Source organism: Gymnoscopelus microlampas, assembly GCF_963454915.1.
Source record: "Gymnoscopelus microlampas genome assembly, chromosome: 13".
In the NCBI taxonomy this organism is placed as follows: domain Eukaryota; kingdom Metazoa; phylum Chordata; class Actinopteri; order Myctophiformes; family Myctophidae; genus Gymnoscopelus; species Gymnoscopelus microlampas.
Window position 1 is genome coordinate 17468859 of NC_139950.1, and position 17799 is coordinate 17486657.

The window sequence follows — 17799 nt, forward strand, 5'->3', positions numbered from 1 at the left end:
GCGTATGCATCTCCATTATCTCACAGCCAGCGATGTGCAATGCATTTCATATTTACTGGATGACTTAACTCATGAAGACCTGAAGCCGATTCTACAAATGTCTTCTAAATCCCAACAGTATTCTGAAAAAACATCAACGTTTCTATATCAGTGGTGCTCAAACTTTTTCATTCAAGGACCCCCAAAATGATATGTATTTGGCCGCAGACCACCATCTCAAAATGTTTTGTTCCAGGGACCCCCCAGAAGCAAAGAATAGAGTTAAAAATGTTCGCTTTAAAACAATATAAATTCAAAGATTTGCACACATTTTCATGATTTAAAAAAAATAGCAGATCTACAAGTTCATAGCGCGGCACTCGGTGCCGCGCTATGAGCTTGTATATCTGCTATTTTTGAATAGCCAAAGTGTAAAATAATGTTTTTTAGCTCAAATGAAAAAGTGACACAGATGCGTTCCAGGTCTTAATGGGTTAATTCCAATCAAATGGCTCAAGAAGTAACTGGACAGAAAGTTGCCAAGCTTTTATGCGCTCTGGGAGGCACTCATGTGGTCCCGTTTTACGATTTGTTTTCCTAGTGGTCAGTAAAATGTTTAATTAGTCCCCTTTATTCTACTCTGTTGCCTCCATAAATCTATATTATTGAAGAATGTTAGAAGTTCACTCGCACCCCCCCCCCCCTCGCTCTGCATTTGAGAGAACCGGCATAAATTGAGCTGTCTAATTGCCCCGACCGAAGATGTCGAGTACACAAGGAAAGGCTTTTGTTAGTTCGTAGTTGGCAAGATGAACAAACACATTTACATCAAAACATAATATTTGGTTCATTTTCGATGTAATGACTGTATCCGGGGTCTGGCTGTGTCAGGCTTGCTTAGTTTTGTTTCTGTAGCAGTCAGATACGGTAGCTACTTTAGTATTATGTAAAAAAAAAGAAAATTGCTGGAAAATGCATACTTTTGCTATTGAGAATAAATGAATAAATCTGAGTTCTGTAAAAAATATAATTATAATAAAAAATGTAATCAAATAAGAGAATTTATTTAAAAAAACTTGTTTTAAAATAGCAGATATACAAGCTTATTTGGCCCAATTAATAATGTCATTGCAATCAATGCAATTTCAACCCTCCATTCCTAACATTCCAATCTTAACCCATTAAGACCTGAGGCAATTCTTTAAAAAAAATCTAAATCCTAACAGTTTTTTGAAAAAAAATCAAAACTTTTTTTTCAAGATTTTTCAAAAATAGCAGATCTACAAGGTCATAGGGCGGCACTCGGTGCCGCGCTATGAGCTTGTATATCTGCTATTTTTGAATAGCCAAATAAATCTAAAGTGACACAGATGCGTGCAGGTTCATTAAGCACACGAACGCTAGCATCCCTATTCTGTGGTGAGCATTTGGCAAAAATTGCAGATCTACAAGCTCACAACACGTCGAAATTGCGACACGTTGTGAGCTTCTAGATCACCTATTTCTGGTGAAGAGATTTAGTGTAGACTGTAGGGGGGGGAAAAGGGAGCGGACCCAACTACAGAGCTTTGGGGGACCCTGGTCAACTAAGTATGTGGGTTAACTATTCCATCCCTAGTTAAGTCTGGCTCTAAAATGTACATTTTAATAGATAGAAGAGTTACAGGGAACTGGGATTAGATCATGACTTCAACCTGCCGTGCCCAGTCCGTGAAAATGTCACATTTTCCCTAATAGCCGTAGTCACGCCGTTAACCGGCTTTCAAGGCCCTTTTTATGTCAAGGCAAGTTTAAGTTCTTAACTGTTGCCGCATTTACCTTAAGTTACACGAAAGCCTATTAGAGAATGGCATTGATTTCTTCTTCCTTCAAAATACCAGGAGATTTGATGCAAGAGGGGGAAACGGGAGGGGGCCAAATACAAACCCCTGGGCCCTGGGGGACCCCGGTCAACAAAGTATATAGGATTTTAAGTGGTTAAGTCTTAACATCCGAGTACTAACGTGTGCACTTTTGGCATTAACCCATTAAGACCTGGAACTGTGTCATTTTTAGATTTGAGCTAAAAAGCATTATTTTACACTTTGAGCTATTCAAAAATAGCAGATCTACAAGCTCATAGCGCGGCACCGAGTGCCGCGCTATGAGCTTGTAGATCTGCTATTTTTGAAAATTTGTGAAAATGTGTGCAAATCTTTGAGTATATATATATTTTTAAAGCGAACATTTTGAACTCAAATCTTTGCTTCTGGGGGTCCCTGGAACACAATATTTTGATGGGGGTCCACGGCCAAATACATATAATTTTTGGGGTCCTTGACATGAAAAAGATTGAGCACCACTGATATAGAAACATACGTTTTTCAGAAAACTGTTGGGATTTAGGAGACATGTAGAATCGGCTTCAGGTCTCAATGGATTAAATCCCTGCTGTGTAGACTTAACTTTGAGCTGCAGCCTTTGGCTTGTTCATTTATATTTCACTAGAGTTTCGGGGGGCTACGCCCCCCTCAACCCCAGCCGCGCACGGGGCCCAGCGTGGCCGCGTGTATATTGGGGTACTGAAATTGCTGGAGTAAAACTGTGGAAAAGTAAAAAAAAAAAAAAAAAAAAATTTGAAAAAAATATATTTTTGATGTTTGAGGGGGACCCCCGCGGACCCCCTGCTGGTCGACGGCCCCCCTGTGGAGTGTTGGGCCGCGCGGGGACCCCCCTGGAACATGGCGGACCCCTTCGGTGTATTTTTTTTTTTCATGAAGGTGGTTGCTTGTTTCTGGCGCTTGTTTTTAGAGAACCTGGCATGCCAACGACTTGGCAACCCGACTTGTTTGTTTTTGTGTTTGGGATGAACATGGCACGTGAAGGACGGACATAGTGTGATCGAGACATGAGTGAAGTGAAAGTAACGGCCTGGGTGGAACAAAGGAGGTACGTAAGAAGGGGGGGGGGGGGGGGGGGGGGGGGGTTGAAGCAAAGGAGCTGCGTGTGTGTTGGTGTGGAGGAGATGGGCAGAGTGCAATGGCGGCGCAAGCCAGCGCATGCTGCCGCACGTTACACCAGAAATGGTGCCTGGAGAAAATGGTGACCAAAAAAAAAGTTTTGAAAAAAAGGAAAAAACCCCCGCAGCGGCTGGCAGCTGTTGTGGTGATGAGGTCGTGCGCAGGGTAAACGGTACGAAGCTGCCTCCCCTTCCGTTTTGTCCGACATTTGGTGAGTAGAATTAATTATGTTGCGCGGTGGAAAAGCTGTAGTGAGCAGTGAGATGTCCCCTACGCGAGGCGTAAATTCAGCGCGGCCGCCGTGGCGAGTCAGTTGCCGACATGTGGTCTGGCGGTGCGTTGTTTATTCGATAACAGAGCTGTGGGGTGTCGCACCCAGGGTGCGGAAGTTGCTCGCCATTTATATAGTTAGATAGTATTTCAAGTAGTAGAAAGAAAATGTGTTTATTTCAGTGAAATTAGGATATCACCGTTTAATTTTGTCATCGTAGCATTTTCAATATTCAGCGCACGAGCTGCACCAGGTGACTTGTGTTTCATGTCTATATTAAAAAGTCTTTATTTTGTCTCCACAGCCCTGTATTCCATCATACTATTCTGCGTCTTCCTCTGGATCCCGTTCGTTTATTTTTACTACGAAGAGAGGGATGATGACAGCGTCAACAGATGTTCGGTAAGACTGCATTTTCTTTCAGATGGGTAATTGTTATTCCAAGACGGAATGGCTTCGCCACACCGGGGGCCATGTTTTTCCCAATACTTTTTCACATTACAGTTGACCTTGCCTATGGGTGCCTATACAATTTAACCCATTAAGACCTGGAACGCATCTGTGTCACTTTTTGATTTGAGCTAAAAAAGCATTATTTTACACTTTGGCTATTTTAGAAAAATCGAGAAAATGTGTGCAAATCATTGAATATATACATTTTTTAAGCGGACATTTGTAACTCCAATCTTTGCTTCTGGGGGGTCCCTGGAACAAAATATTTTGAGATGGGGGTCCGCGGCCAAGTGCATATACATTTTGGGGTCCTTGACATCAAAACAATTGAAAACCACTGATATAGCATCATACGTTTCTTCAAAAAACTGTTCGTAGAATCGGAACCTCAGGCCTTAATGGGTTAAATGTAGGTGCTCTATTTTCATCTTGAAGTCACCAATCCCTTTTTCCCCCTTTTTTTCCGCACCTATCATTCATTTTGTGTGAAAAGACAAAATAATGGTAACCCATTATTTCATCTGAACAGCAACGTTTTTTTTTTCTTTACCTATTTGGTATAATGTAATCATGAGGGACAAAGGAGACATGGGTGATGAGGAGAAATCTACAGTGGGAATGAAGTGTTTTGCAAGGTTTGACCAAAATCATCTGTCTTACTTAGGCCCGTAACCCATTGAGACCGGGAACGCACCTGTGTGTCATTTTAAGATGTCTTTGGCTATTCAAAAATAGCAGATATACAAGCTCATAGTGCGGCACCGAGTGCCGCACTATGAGCTTGTATATCTGCTATTTTTGAAGAATCATGAACATTTTGTGCAGATATTAGTTTTTTTGGATTTTTAAGTGGACATTTTGTTACTCAAATCTTTGCTCCTGGGGGTCCCTGGAACTAAATGTTTTAGAAATGTTCGCTTTAAAAATATATATATTTCAAGATTTGCATCTACAAGCTCATGTGAGCTTGTAGATCTGCTATTTTTGAATAGCCCAAAGCAATCTTAAAATGACACAAAATGCTGCTTTCCCGGTCTCAAAGGGTTAAGGAGAAATGTTGAAATGCTGCCTAGTTCATTACACCTGCATAATGTCTTATCCATATGGAACATATTGATAATTCAGCCATATGTAGAACTGCTGTATTATGGAATGTTACACAATCCTAATACAGTTGGGGGCCTTTTAGAGGCCTATAGTTTTTTGCTTTGTTTGAAACCCTTTCAGTATAAGAAAACTGACAAACCTTACAGGTAGTGCCGGTATAGCTTCACTAAAAAAAAAGAAAACAATGGCTGAAGAATAATGATAAAAAAAGGGTTAGTAATGACATTTCTGTGAAAACCTTTTTTCAGACTCTCAAAAAAAAAAGAGTAAAAGCTCAAAACCTTGTACCATTGTGTCCTTATTGCGGAAATTTCAAATGCCAGTCTTCAGAGGGGCCCCTATAGTGGAAGATGTAGCGATTATATGCCGCAGAGGTTTTTTTCCCCTGCCGTGTGTTAGTTTTGAGCTGACAGAAGCACTTTCTCTCCAAGGAAGAGAATCCTTTTGAATCAAGTCAATTCCAAAGCACTGTGAATAGCAGTGGGAATGAGAAGCTATCTCTGCCCTGTCAAACTGACTCTAAAAACTACAACTCTCACTACCCCCCCCCCTTTTGTCCTTTACTAAAATGGAATACCCATCCTTCACTCACACAATGAGTAATTACGTTTGACTCGGGTTCGTGGTTTGCCATGGTTTAATTTCTTTCTTTCGTTACAGCAAGTGAGAAACGCTCTGAAGTACACCGTTGGGTTTGTCTTCGTCTGTGTGGTGCTGCTGTTGATTGGGTAAGTGTGAGACGTCAATGGAGGTATTACCTCAGGGTGCAAGAGTTAATCGAACTAGGGATGTTAACAATTAATCTATAATCGATTCATTGCTGTTAGAAAATTATCCGATAACATTTATCGACTTTCAATTAATTGAAGAAAAATTAAATTGGGGAAACAAGTAAAACATATTTAATTTTCTTGGGCTAGTCAAAGTTACAGGTATGGTGTGTGTGATATCACATGTGAGCTTACCATAATCACAGTCATTCTTAATCATATTCCATCATATTCAAGCACTTTTGGAGATAAATGAGACTCCATAGAGCCCTGCAGAGGGGAGGTGTGTGTGTCTGTCCAGCTGATGCTCATTGACGCTCGTTAATGTTATACTGTATACATCAGGGCAAGTGTTTCTGCACTCATTTTCGGTTTCGGACAAGAATTGTCCTTTTGGTCCTAAAAAACGCTGCTTATCAATTAATCGATCGATAAGGTTATCAACTATTAATTAATTAATTAATCGATAATTTGCATCCATAAATCAAACTAATTGATTTAATCGTTTATAAAAAAATACAAAAAAAAACACCCTTCTCGGTTATTCGATTAATCAAAAAAAGTTATTTTGGCACTAAACACTGTCGTATGACGAGACTTATCAGGGAACTAACAAACACACTTGATTTTATCTTCATCTTAACGTAAGTGTTTTATTTCCCTCTCCAATCTGAAACGACTCATCCAGAAAATTGGAACAGGCTGCCGCTATAGTGACAAACTAAACTTCCCGGGTTGTGTTTTTATTTATTTACTTATTTTCAACTGTATTGACCATACGGACGTGTACGTCCACCATGATGTCTAACCCATTAAGACCTGAGGCTGATTTAAAAAAAAAATCTTCTACATCCTAACAGTTTTCTGAAAAACATGTTTCTATATCAGTGGTGCTCAAACCTTTTCTTGTCAAGGACCCCCAAAATTATATGTATTTGGCCGCGGACCCCCGTCTCAAAATATTTTGTTCCAGGGACCCCCCAGAAGCAAATATTTGAGGTAAAAATGTAAAAAAAGAAAAGAAAAGTATATTCAAAGATTTGCACACATTTTCACGATTTTTCAAAAATAGCAAGTCTACAAGCTCATAGCGCGGCACGAAGTGACGCGCTATGAGCTTGTGTATCTGCTATTTTTGAATAGCCAACCAATGTGCTATATATATACTTAGCAAAAATGACTAAAATGGCTTTCCCGGTCTTAATGGGCTAAATCTATAGACGCTTGCACAGTCTCATCCATGTCCCATTTATCCGCCGGGTTTATGGTGTTTGTGTTCAACAGCACCACCGCGCAACATAAACATAATGGATTTCTATTGCGGTCCGTGACAGTAACATGCTCGGAGGTCAGGTTATACAATTTAATGTGCTCTCTCAACCGTTAAACGGAGCACTAGCCGCGGCGGAGGCCCAGGGATTGCCTGGGTTTCGTGTTAAAGTGCAGGGACACATGCCTATACGCTCGCACAGGTTGAAGTCGGAACGTCGGGCGCTCCGCAGACAAGTAATTTAGTGTGTGTTTCTACCTCGTGAACTGGACCTATTGTAGCTTTGTTCTGGGGGGATTGTGCCCTTGATCCCTTGATTTTCAGTAACATGATAGCTTTTATCCCGCGCCGCTTTCCTTTTATACCCGGAGACAAAAGAGCGCCGGGCTATATCTTGACTGCTGATTCAATGTGCTTGCTTGATGCTATACAGAGCTTTTGTGTGCTGGCCTTCCACCTGGCGAGACGAGGGCTAAAACTCTTTAAAAGCATAATGTTTGGTACTTTGGTAGAAATCGATACAGAAAAAAGCCGCCCCCACCAAATGGCTCTCTTTTAAAAGGATCTAGAGCGACATTGCGAGCAACAAGGCTCAAAGTTACTTCAGTTACACACTTGCCATGAGAATCGCCATGTTAAATACCCATAGTCCCCATTTCAAATATATAGCAAATGGCAAACAATGGATCTCATATTTAACACATAGACATATTCATAGGCTGTCATATATACTATCTATTGGAGGTGTCTCTGTCTGTCTATTTATCAAAACAGGTCTCAGAATTACACTTGTAGCACACTATAAACAAATGCAAACAAAGAAGTTTGTCAATATTGTAACATATTATCAACTCTAGTACCACCATTAGGCCAAAGTCTGCACTTGCACACATTTTATTCTCAAATAAACTACGGGCTGAATTTCAATAGAATTTGGAATTCAGAAAGGATGGACCCCAAGGGATTTTGGTGACCCCGTGGCCTTTCCTCTAGAGCCACCCTTAGGCCAAACTTTCCACAATCTCAGAATGTAATGAGCACCGATTGCAGTGAAACTTGCTGAGCATATTCATGCTCCTTGGAAGACGAACCCTAGCTATATTTGATCCCACTATCCTTTAGCACCACCCACAGGTCAAAACATCTCACGCAAGATATTACATTATCTAAGAGGCATATCCCGGGACGGTTTTTCTTTTTTTATTAATGTCTTTACATCTCGACCAGAGCTAACACCAAAGGTATCAGCCGAGCTAGTAGCCGAGGGCGCTAGCTCCCTGCTGGCTAAATACCCCCGAAGCCCTGGTGTTCATCGTGGGTGACAGCTGCAGACTCTAGGGTGTTCTGTGGCTGCCCTCTTTCCCTTCCATGAACCCGCACATCCCCCCCCCCATCACACAGGAGGACGATCAGCAGCTGCCGGGCAGGTGCAAGCCTGGCGTGGCACCAGGGCCAGATGGCATCCCAGTGAAGGTGCTAAAGTTTTGTTCCATGGCGGGTTCCCCTCCCGTCCTCCACCATAGTATATCTGTCCTACAGGACAGACACACCATTGACCCGGTCGCGTTCATTAAATAATCATGAAATGACTGGGAGAAAGTGATCTTAGCCCCAGTCGTCAGACCACAGATGGACCCACCCACCAGTTTGCCTACAAGGCCAAACGAGGGACAGGGATTCCTTCAACATCTGGAATCATCAGGCAACATCACTGCAGACTTCTTTTGTTGACTTGAGCTCCACCCTCGGTACCATTCAGTGCCACCAGATGATTGAACATTGAACATCCCCAAACTCTAGATCCGCTAGATCAGTGATTTATCAAAGTGGGGGTCCAGGGAGAAATGGACCCTTTTAAGGTCTGTAACTGTAAATACAATACCAATACAACTAGTCGCAACTCCTTGCAACAAAACTGTTATAAGGCTAGTCCAGACCTATGCAACTCCTCGCAACTGCCATTGGGGATAACGGTTGCAAGTAGTTGCATGTTGCAAGGAGTTGCATTGGTGTGGACTGGCCTTAAGAGAGTTATGGGCATCCTTGAAATAAATACGTTTGTGAACCACCGCACTAGATTCATTACTTCCATAGCAACAGTTTACAGTTTACAGTTTAGGCATGTAGCAGACGCTCTTAATCCAGAGCGACTTACTGTAAGCAAGTACACAAGATAATACATCATAATACACATAATACATCAAATGCATAAAAATAGTAATCTAATAATAAAGTAATAGATAAGTTAACCAATCATCTAATAATAACTAATACATACGTAAACCAATAACCTATCATCAGCCTACATTGAAACTATATACACTATAAGATGCCAGGTCAACAATGATCTCTCAAGAACAGATTCTGCTCTGCGTTTGAATCTGTCGGTAGCCGTGTTGACAACCCGTGCGCATTGGTTTCAAGTGGGCGGTCTATCAGATCAGGAAGCAGGCCGCCCTTTACCCAATCAAATGTAGTGGGCGGGATTTACGTGTGTGCCGTTCCTTCCCCACTAGAAACAAGCCGAAACTCATTTAACAATAGCGTCCTCGAAGCCGACAAGACCACGGAATGTTAGTAACATTTTAAATTGCTCTTTCATCATAGAAACAAGTGGGCTTATAACCAAAACGATCCATGTTCTCTGGGAGAATTAGTGTTGGTGTTCCGTGGAGAAATATTGTTAGTGGGAATGAAAACATAGTCGCACCACCGGAAGTGGAGCGCTGAAGGCAGACCAAAAACCCCGGTTTCCTTGCGCACGGGTCCACCGTATAGCCCCCCCCAGAGCCAAGTGAAAGAGTAAAAAACAGCAGAGGGCGCTGCTTTTCCTTTTTATTTGGCGATGGGTTCCCAGATTAGATCAACAATGACCTGGCATCTGTCTACATAACATGCTATCTAAGTTACATTTTAGCCTTTGCATAATCCCGCAAGGTCGTCAAGGCAACAGACCACAGACCATGTCATCACCACACCAACACCGAAGCTCCTCGGGATGGGGTTTGGTTCTCTTCCTCTCACACCTTATACACAAATAACTCTACCAGCCCCTCAACCATCAGCACATACAACTGTTATTCTTGGACTACACAATGAACAGAACTCTGTTACTGCCTTTCAGATCTCCATTTCTCACATCACACAAAGGTGCAGTGATAACCACCTGCAGCTGAACGTGGAAAAACTAAAGAACCGGTCATTAGCACATCAAACACACACTGGACTGATTCAAGATACAAGATTCAGGATTGTTTATATGTCACTCACTCATAGTACAAGCAGTAAAATGTTGGTATGGCCATGCTCTACAGACTGCTAACAATACAGTTAAAATATCACAAAAAGATAACGATAATACTGGATATAATGAATATAAAAAATATATAAGATAAAAGTAAAGATGAGCATAGTACAGGTTAAGAAAGGCCCTTTAGCAGCAATGGGGAGTGTGCAGAATAGGTTGCAAAATAATTTAGTAGTCGGATACATTTTGACCGCACATTTTGATTTAGTCATAGTCTTTTGAATAAAATTCTGTTTAGTTTTAGTCATCTGAAATGTTTTACTTTTAGTCTAGTTTTAGTTGATTAATATCATAAGATTTTATTCGACTAAATGTACAGTTGGTTTAGTCGACTAAATGTATTTTTGGCGGGCCGTGATGCCATTGAAATGGCAGATTTTCACTTAGCTGCATGCCGAAAATAGCTGATCTACAAGCTCACAACGCGTCGCAAGCTTACAGATCAGCTATGGACAGGCAGTAGAACAGAACTTGGATCATTTTGGATCAACACATCACTTCTAGTCATAATCAATCCCAGAAAAGATTCCATGTGTTCTGCTGCAAACTCAGTCTCAGAGCCCACTGCACCCCACCTCCTGGTTATGGCTACATAAAAGCACAATTCAGCCCATCCTCTTGTACCATTCCCCCCTCCCTCTTTAACGAGACAACCTCCAACAAAAACAAACTCAACGGCATCACACATACTGCCTCTAAAACTGTCTGCCTTCCTACCTCCAAACTCTCAGATATGAATGACGGAGCCATCACAAGCCTGGCACTCACAATAGCAAATGACACTGATCACCCCCTCAATCATCACTTCGCATTACTGCCATCTGGACGGAGATACAGGAACTTAACCCTTTGAGGCCGGGAAGGGAACGCATGTGTGTCATTTTAAGATTTCTTTGGCTATTCAAAAATAGCAGATATACAAGCTTGCAGATCTGCTATTTTTTATTTTTTTTAACTCAAATCTGTGCTTCTGGTGGTCCCTGGAACAAAATATTATTATTATTTATTAGACAAATACATCTTATTTTGGGGGTCCTTGACAAGAAAAAAGTTAGAAAACCATTGATAATGTAGCAACATAAGTAAAAAATAAAAATAAACTTTAGGAAAAAAACCTGTAAGGATTTAGAAGACATTTGTAAAATCCCCAGAAGCAAAGATTTGAGTTAAAAACTTTCGCTTTAAGAAAGCATATATATATATTCAAACTAAAGATTTGCACACATTTTCACGATTTTTCAAAAAAATAGCAGATCTACAAGCTCATAGCGCGGCACTCAGTGCCGCGCTACGAGCTTGTAGATCTGCTATTTTTATATAGCCAAAGAAATCTTAAAATGACACGGATGCGTTCCCGGTCTCAATGGGTTAAAATGGAGGAGAGCTCATTTCAGTTTTGAAAGAGTTTTGTCCCCTCTGCCATTGCAGCATTGAACAAACTGCTTCGCTTGACAGTATTGTGTGCTGGGGATGTATTGTCCTTATCTGTATGCTGATGTGTTTATATCTGTGTGTTTCTAACAAACCCCCCCCACCCTCTGGGACAATGGAGTCTAAATCTAAATATTCTTTAAGGTGCCTTTTTACGGCCACGTTTTACTCCGCGGATGCAAACTTAGTCCTTCTATTCCATTCATTTGATTTTCACATAATTCTGCACATTAATTTCAACATGCTTTGAGGATACATATGAGAGGATGTCATGCTGTAGCTCCTTTTATGAGCACTTTAAAAAGTTCTTTATGCGCAAATGATGACACCTTTAGTTGTCACAATTTAAGTTAATTTCTTCAGCAATTACATGCCACTGTGAAACACCCCTAAATAAGGCTATTTTCACACTAGCAGCCCAACTCCTATATTTGGACATGTCCAGATTGCAAAAAAAAACAAATAGAAACGTATTTGCTAATCAGATTTGAACCACATTCCCAGGTGGTTTGAAATGTGATTACAATTATTTCTAAAGATGTCTCAGTCTCTACACTTAAACACTGAAGATTTATATTTTGTTGTGCAATGATGTCGCTCGCCTAAAAAAAGGCGATTTTCAAGCTCACAACACAACACTTACAGCATGTCATTACATGTTTACCACAGCAACCAATGCAGAGGGGTCGAAGGTATTTGAATACCCAATCCAATCTGGTCACTTACAAATAACCGTGTGGACAGATCAGTCCTAAAGATCAGATTTTGAGGAACAAATCAGATTAGCCCGCAGTCTTAACAAAGCTTTATTTATTTAAGCAGATTGCTTTGGCCGTCTTTCATCGCCATGCTCTTGAACTTCCCCCACACGCGTCTGGACAGACCCAGAGGACATCGATGACATTACAATTTATTCATTAGTCATCAATCATTAATTAATCAGTCTTCTCTGTTTGAATGACGTGTCTGCAAATTAGCTTGTAGCGTGATGAATGTTTTGTTTTTCTAAAAGAAATAAATGGCCAAAATCACTTTGTTTGATGAATATTGGCTGATGCCATTATTGTGCCCCTCATAACGCATTGTTGTGGTTCTGTTTGTTGTGGACTATTTTAGAATAGTGTTGACCAACGTTGACTCGTTTATTCAGGTGTTTTTTTTATAAAATATCTGTTTTAGCAAACACAGTGTCCAAAAAAATAGTTTCCTCTGCCAAGTTAGTTATTTTCCAATATTGAAGTGTATCATAGCCTATGATGGCAACTTAACCAAAGACAAAAAAAAACAGTCTAAAAGCCTTGCCAACTACACTCGAACAGACCCAAGTGGTTTAACCCATCAAGACCTGAAGCCGATTCTACATCTCCTAAATCCCAACAGTATTCTGAAAAAAACGTATTATTCTATATCAGTGGTGCTCAATCTTTTTCATGTCAAGGACCCCCAAAATGATATGTATTTGGCCGCGGACCCCCATCAAAATATTTTGTTCCAGGGACCCCCAGAAGAAAAGATTTGAGTTAAAAATGTTCGCTTTAAATATATATTCACGATTTTTCAAAAATAGCAGATCTACAAGCACATAGCGCGGCACTCGGTGCCGCGCTATGAGCTTGTATATCTGCTATTTTTGAATAGCCCAAAGTGTAAAATAATGCTTTTTAGCTCAAATCTAAAAATGACTGATGCGTACCAGGTCTTAATGGGTTAAACTGACAGGCTCGTGCTCTCAAAAGTGGGGCTAAACCTTTTAAAATGGAAAATTATGTATTTGTGTGTGTGTGTGTGTGTGTGTGTCCGCCCGCCCAGTGTCCGCCCAGTACATTTTGTCACATCTTGTGTGCAAGTGGAAATTGTGGCATAATGGTGGCACTAGAGAAACGGCGACCAGGGGGGCATGGAGGTCAATTATGTTGTGAGAGAGAGACTTGGTAAAATGGCAGTTCTCTACAGCTTGACTGTTGAATCTGGTAATTGAGAAGAATCAAGTCTATTTTTTCAGATCGGGAATTTGAAAACGCAATTACAGGTTTAGAGAGGCATATTGTACTGTATGTGTAGCAGCTGGTGCTCATTAAAAGGAACTTAAGCAACTCAGGAAACGCCAGTTAACTTAACCATATATGTCCACTAGAACACAAACCTCAAATAACCTAGTTTTTATTCCTACTAAAACGAAAAACTAAAATTCCTACTAAAACAACGTTTTATCTTTTCTTTCAGTGCCTTTGTTCCACTTCATCCTCCGCCAAATCAGAATTCCACTCAATGGGAGAAAGTACAAGAGATTTTTGAAGAGCTTGGGACTGGCCGTGAGTATATCTCCTTTATTGGTTGACTTTAATCATGTACGCTTTGTAGCAGGAAGTAATTAATGCTGTGCAATATGACTGTATACAAAAAAGGCTGGGCGATATGACTCAAATCAACATTACGATTATTTCAAACTTTTGCCTCGATTAATGAACGAATATACACAAAAATAGTGAAAATAGCAGATCACAGAACTGTAGCATGTAGATCGGCTATCGTCACTATTTGTGCGAAAAAACGATTAGAATGTTTTTGTGTTGATTTGTCGATTTTTTTAAAGCCAAAATGAGCAGATCTACAAGCGTTGAGCTTGTAGATGGGCTGTTTTCTATGCACAAAACCAGCCTTCAACTAAGTATATCGAGCCCTTAACAGTCAAGCCCCCCCCATTATGCTTATTTTCTTAGATGTAATGTACTTGAAAATACATTTAATAATATAACATATGTTTGATTCATTTATCAAAGGTACAATACATATATATATTTTTTTAAACATTTTCCCATGGATGGACCACGTATAATTATGCCACGGACCACCGCTGGTCCGTGGACCACTGGCTGAGAAACAGTGCGGTAGGGTAGAGTAATGCATCCTTAGGTCAAGACCAGAGCTGTTGGGGACATGGTGATGGATGCTACCAGCGCATGCAGTAAAGACTAGGCCACGTTGAGTTAGCGTTGAGGTGATATGATCACTTGTCATTGTCAACTAGCTTAATTGGGAAATATATATGGTCGCATTGCATTTCGCACAGCTAGTTTATATTACGGGGTCAATGGGGAAATTAGCCGTGTGATCCTCACAGAAGGTGCTCCATTGATATTTTAACCCATTGAGACCTGAAGCCGATTCTACATGTCTCCTAAATCTCAACAGTTTTCTGAAAAACGTATAATTCTATATCAGTGGTGCTCAATCTTTTTCATGTCAAGGACCCCCAAAATTATATGTATTTGGCCGCGGACCCCCATCAAAATATTTTGTTCCAGGGACCCCCCAGAAGCAAAGATTTGAGTTAAAAATGTTCGCTTTAAAAGTATATATATTCAAAGATTTGCACACATTTTCATAATTTTTCAAAAATAGCAGATCTACAAGCTCATAGCGCGGCACTCGGTGCCGCGCTATGAGCTTGTATATCTGCTATTTTTGAATAGCCCAAAGTGTAAAATAATGCTTTTTAGCTCAAATCTAAAAATGACACAGTTCCAGGTCTTAATGGGTTAACATAGGCATGGGAGCGTGGTGATTTATTTTCTTTGAACTCTCAGAAACTGGCCTTGAAAAAGCCCCGTGAACATGAACGATGTTTCCTTCCCCCATATGTGTTGCCTTTAGCCACTTTCAACCTGGTTTCTCAACCCTATTTTGAGAATGCCATCGTAGGTTAAAAGGAGCAAAGAATGTGCCAAAAAAAATTCAAAGAAACATTAAGAAAAACAAAAGTAAAAAAAAAAAAGCTTTTCTATAAGAGTACACCACATCGTGATGTGATGTATATTTTGGAAATTCTGGGTTGATACCCATGTTTGTATTTGGCCTTTGTTTTTTGTTGTTATTCTTTCATTCTTTTTGTGGCATTTTTAATTATTAAAAATATCAAGTCTTTCAGCCATTCATCACTTTATATTTTGGTAAGCACAAATTCAATCATATAAATTCATGACATTTTTTAAAAATGGATAAGTAATGTAACAAACATAAATATCGGCCAGTGGCATCGGTGAGTGTCATCTTATTTGCCGATGTTACTTACATACCGATGTTGACACATTCACTGCCAAGGAGTTTTCTAAAGCAGTTGGCAGCCTCTGCCAGCATTTTTTACGATTTCTTACCTTTTCAAGTAGTCAGAAAATATGTATCTCCAGTATGATTGATCCCCTGATGGTTGCTAATCACTGAAGGTTTTCAGGTGTCAGGCATGCAAAAGTGTCACTTTTCAGCTACAGTCACCTTTTTGAACCCAAATAGGGCAATTGTGTGACACCTGACCCGAAAGAAAACAACATGTTGTCACCTTTTTCACCTCGGGGCTGTTTGCATGCCTGAGGTGTGATTTAAAAAATGTCAAGAGGTCATCGCGACCTCGTTGACATTTGTTGTCGTGATGTTTGAAAATTTGAATTTCACTCAAAAATACCTAGTAAAACACAGGAAAAATGTGACATTTTTCTCAGTTCATTTTTTAACATTGAAGTGAATGAAGGAGCAAATCTTTGGATCGCGTTATCTCCTGGTTCTTTGTGAAGAATGGAAAAACGGACCCCCCCCCCCGCAAAAAAATAAATAAAAATGTTTTAAACGTTTTTGGCAGGCAATGTGTTAATTAACCCATTGATACCTGGAACGCATCTGTGTCACTTTAGATTTCATTGGCTATTCAAAAATAGCAGATATACAAGCTCATAGCGCGGCACCGAGTGCCGCGCTATGAGCTTGTAGATCTGCTATTTTTGAAAAATCTCGAAAAAATATTTTCCAGATTTTTTTCAAAAAACTGTTGAGATTTAGATTTTTTTTAAGAATCGCCTCAGGTCTTAAAGGGTTAATCAGTGCATCCCTAATATATGATGGAGCATTGTCCATGTCCACTCTCACTGTACGTTCAAGAAGGGCATAGAGCCACAATGCTCTGGCCTCGTGCCATACGTGGATCAGGGAGGAAGTCGACCCATCTGCCATCCTTGACTGTGCCGGACCCCCCTGCCACCCTCATCTCCAACCTTCCTCCTTTGGCACAGCGGTGCGGGTGAGGCGGGGGTTACTGAGCTGCTGAGGAGGAAATGTGAGGATGATCCCCTTTCTAATTCCCTATTTCTTCTCTCCAGATGGGAGGTTAACCCGTTCAGACCGGGATACGCATCTGTGTAACCACGTAAACCCTTATTGTATACTTTGGCTGTTCAAAAATAGCAGATATACAAGATTATAGCGCGGCACCATGCTATGAGCTTGTAGATCTCCATTTTTTTTTAGAAAAATCATGAATATGTGTGCAAATATTTTAATATATATATTTTAAAGCGAACATTTTTAACTCAAATCGTTGCTTCTGGGGGTCCCCCGGAACTAAATATTTTGAGATGGGGGTCCGCGGCCAAATACATATAATTTTGGGGGTCCTTGACACGAAAAAGTTTGAAAACCACTGATATAGAAACATAGGTTTTTTAAAAAAACGGTACAATTTAGAAGACATTTGTAGAATCCTTCAGAAGCAAAGATTTGAGTTACAAATGATCGCTTTAAAAAAACATATATTCAATGATTTGCACACATTTTTACGATTTTTCGAAAATAGCAGATCTACAAGCTCGTACTTGTATATATGCTATTTTTGAACAGCCAAAGAAAGCTAAAGGAAAAAATGACACGGATGCGTTCCCCCCGGCCTCAACGGGTTAATTGAGCAAAGGGAAGCCATTCTCGCTAAGTAAGCCTCCTGACCTCGGCGCCGCAACTGCTCATTTAGGCCACTGCATCTTAAACGGGGTGCCTATTACATCTCTCACACAGCGCTCCAAGAACGCCTGGATGCTCTCAAGATCACTCTCTGGCTATTAACCCTTTAAGACCTGAAGACGATTCTACATGTCTCCTAAATCCCAACAGTTTTCTGAAAAACTTAAGTTTCTATATCAATGGTGCTCAATCTTTTTCATGTCAAGGACCCCCAAAATTATTTGTATTTGGCCGCGGACCCCCATCAAAATATTTTGTTCCAGAGACCCCCAGAAGCAAAGATTTTAGTTCAAATGTTTCGCTTTAAAACGATATATATTCAAAGATTTGCACGCATTTTCAAGATTTTTCAAAAATAGCAGATCTACAAGCTCATAGCGTGGCACTCGGTGCTGCGCTATGAGCTTGTAGATCTCCTATTTTTGAATAGC

The 17799-nt window shown here is 40.4% G+C and overlaps 1 protein-coding gene across 1 annotated transcript in view; it reads left to right on the plus strand.

Moving 5' to 3' along the window:
* Positions 1–17799, plus strand: part of lmbrd1 (LMBR1 domain containing 1) — a 167346-nt gene that overhangs the window by 47043 nt on the left and 102504 nt on the right. The window contains exons 4-6 of the mRNA XM_084076736.1: positions 3554–3651; positions 5470–5537; positions 13811–13899. Coding sequence (XP_083932862.1) covers positions 3554–3651; positions 5470–5537; positions 13811–13899 — 255 coding nt within the window. The remainder of the gene's footprint in view (positions 1–3553; positions 3652–5469; positions 5538–13810; positions 13900–17799) is intronic.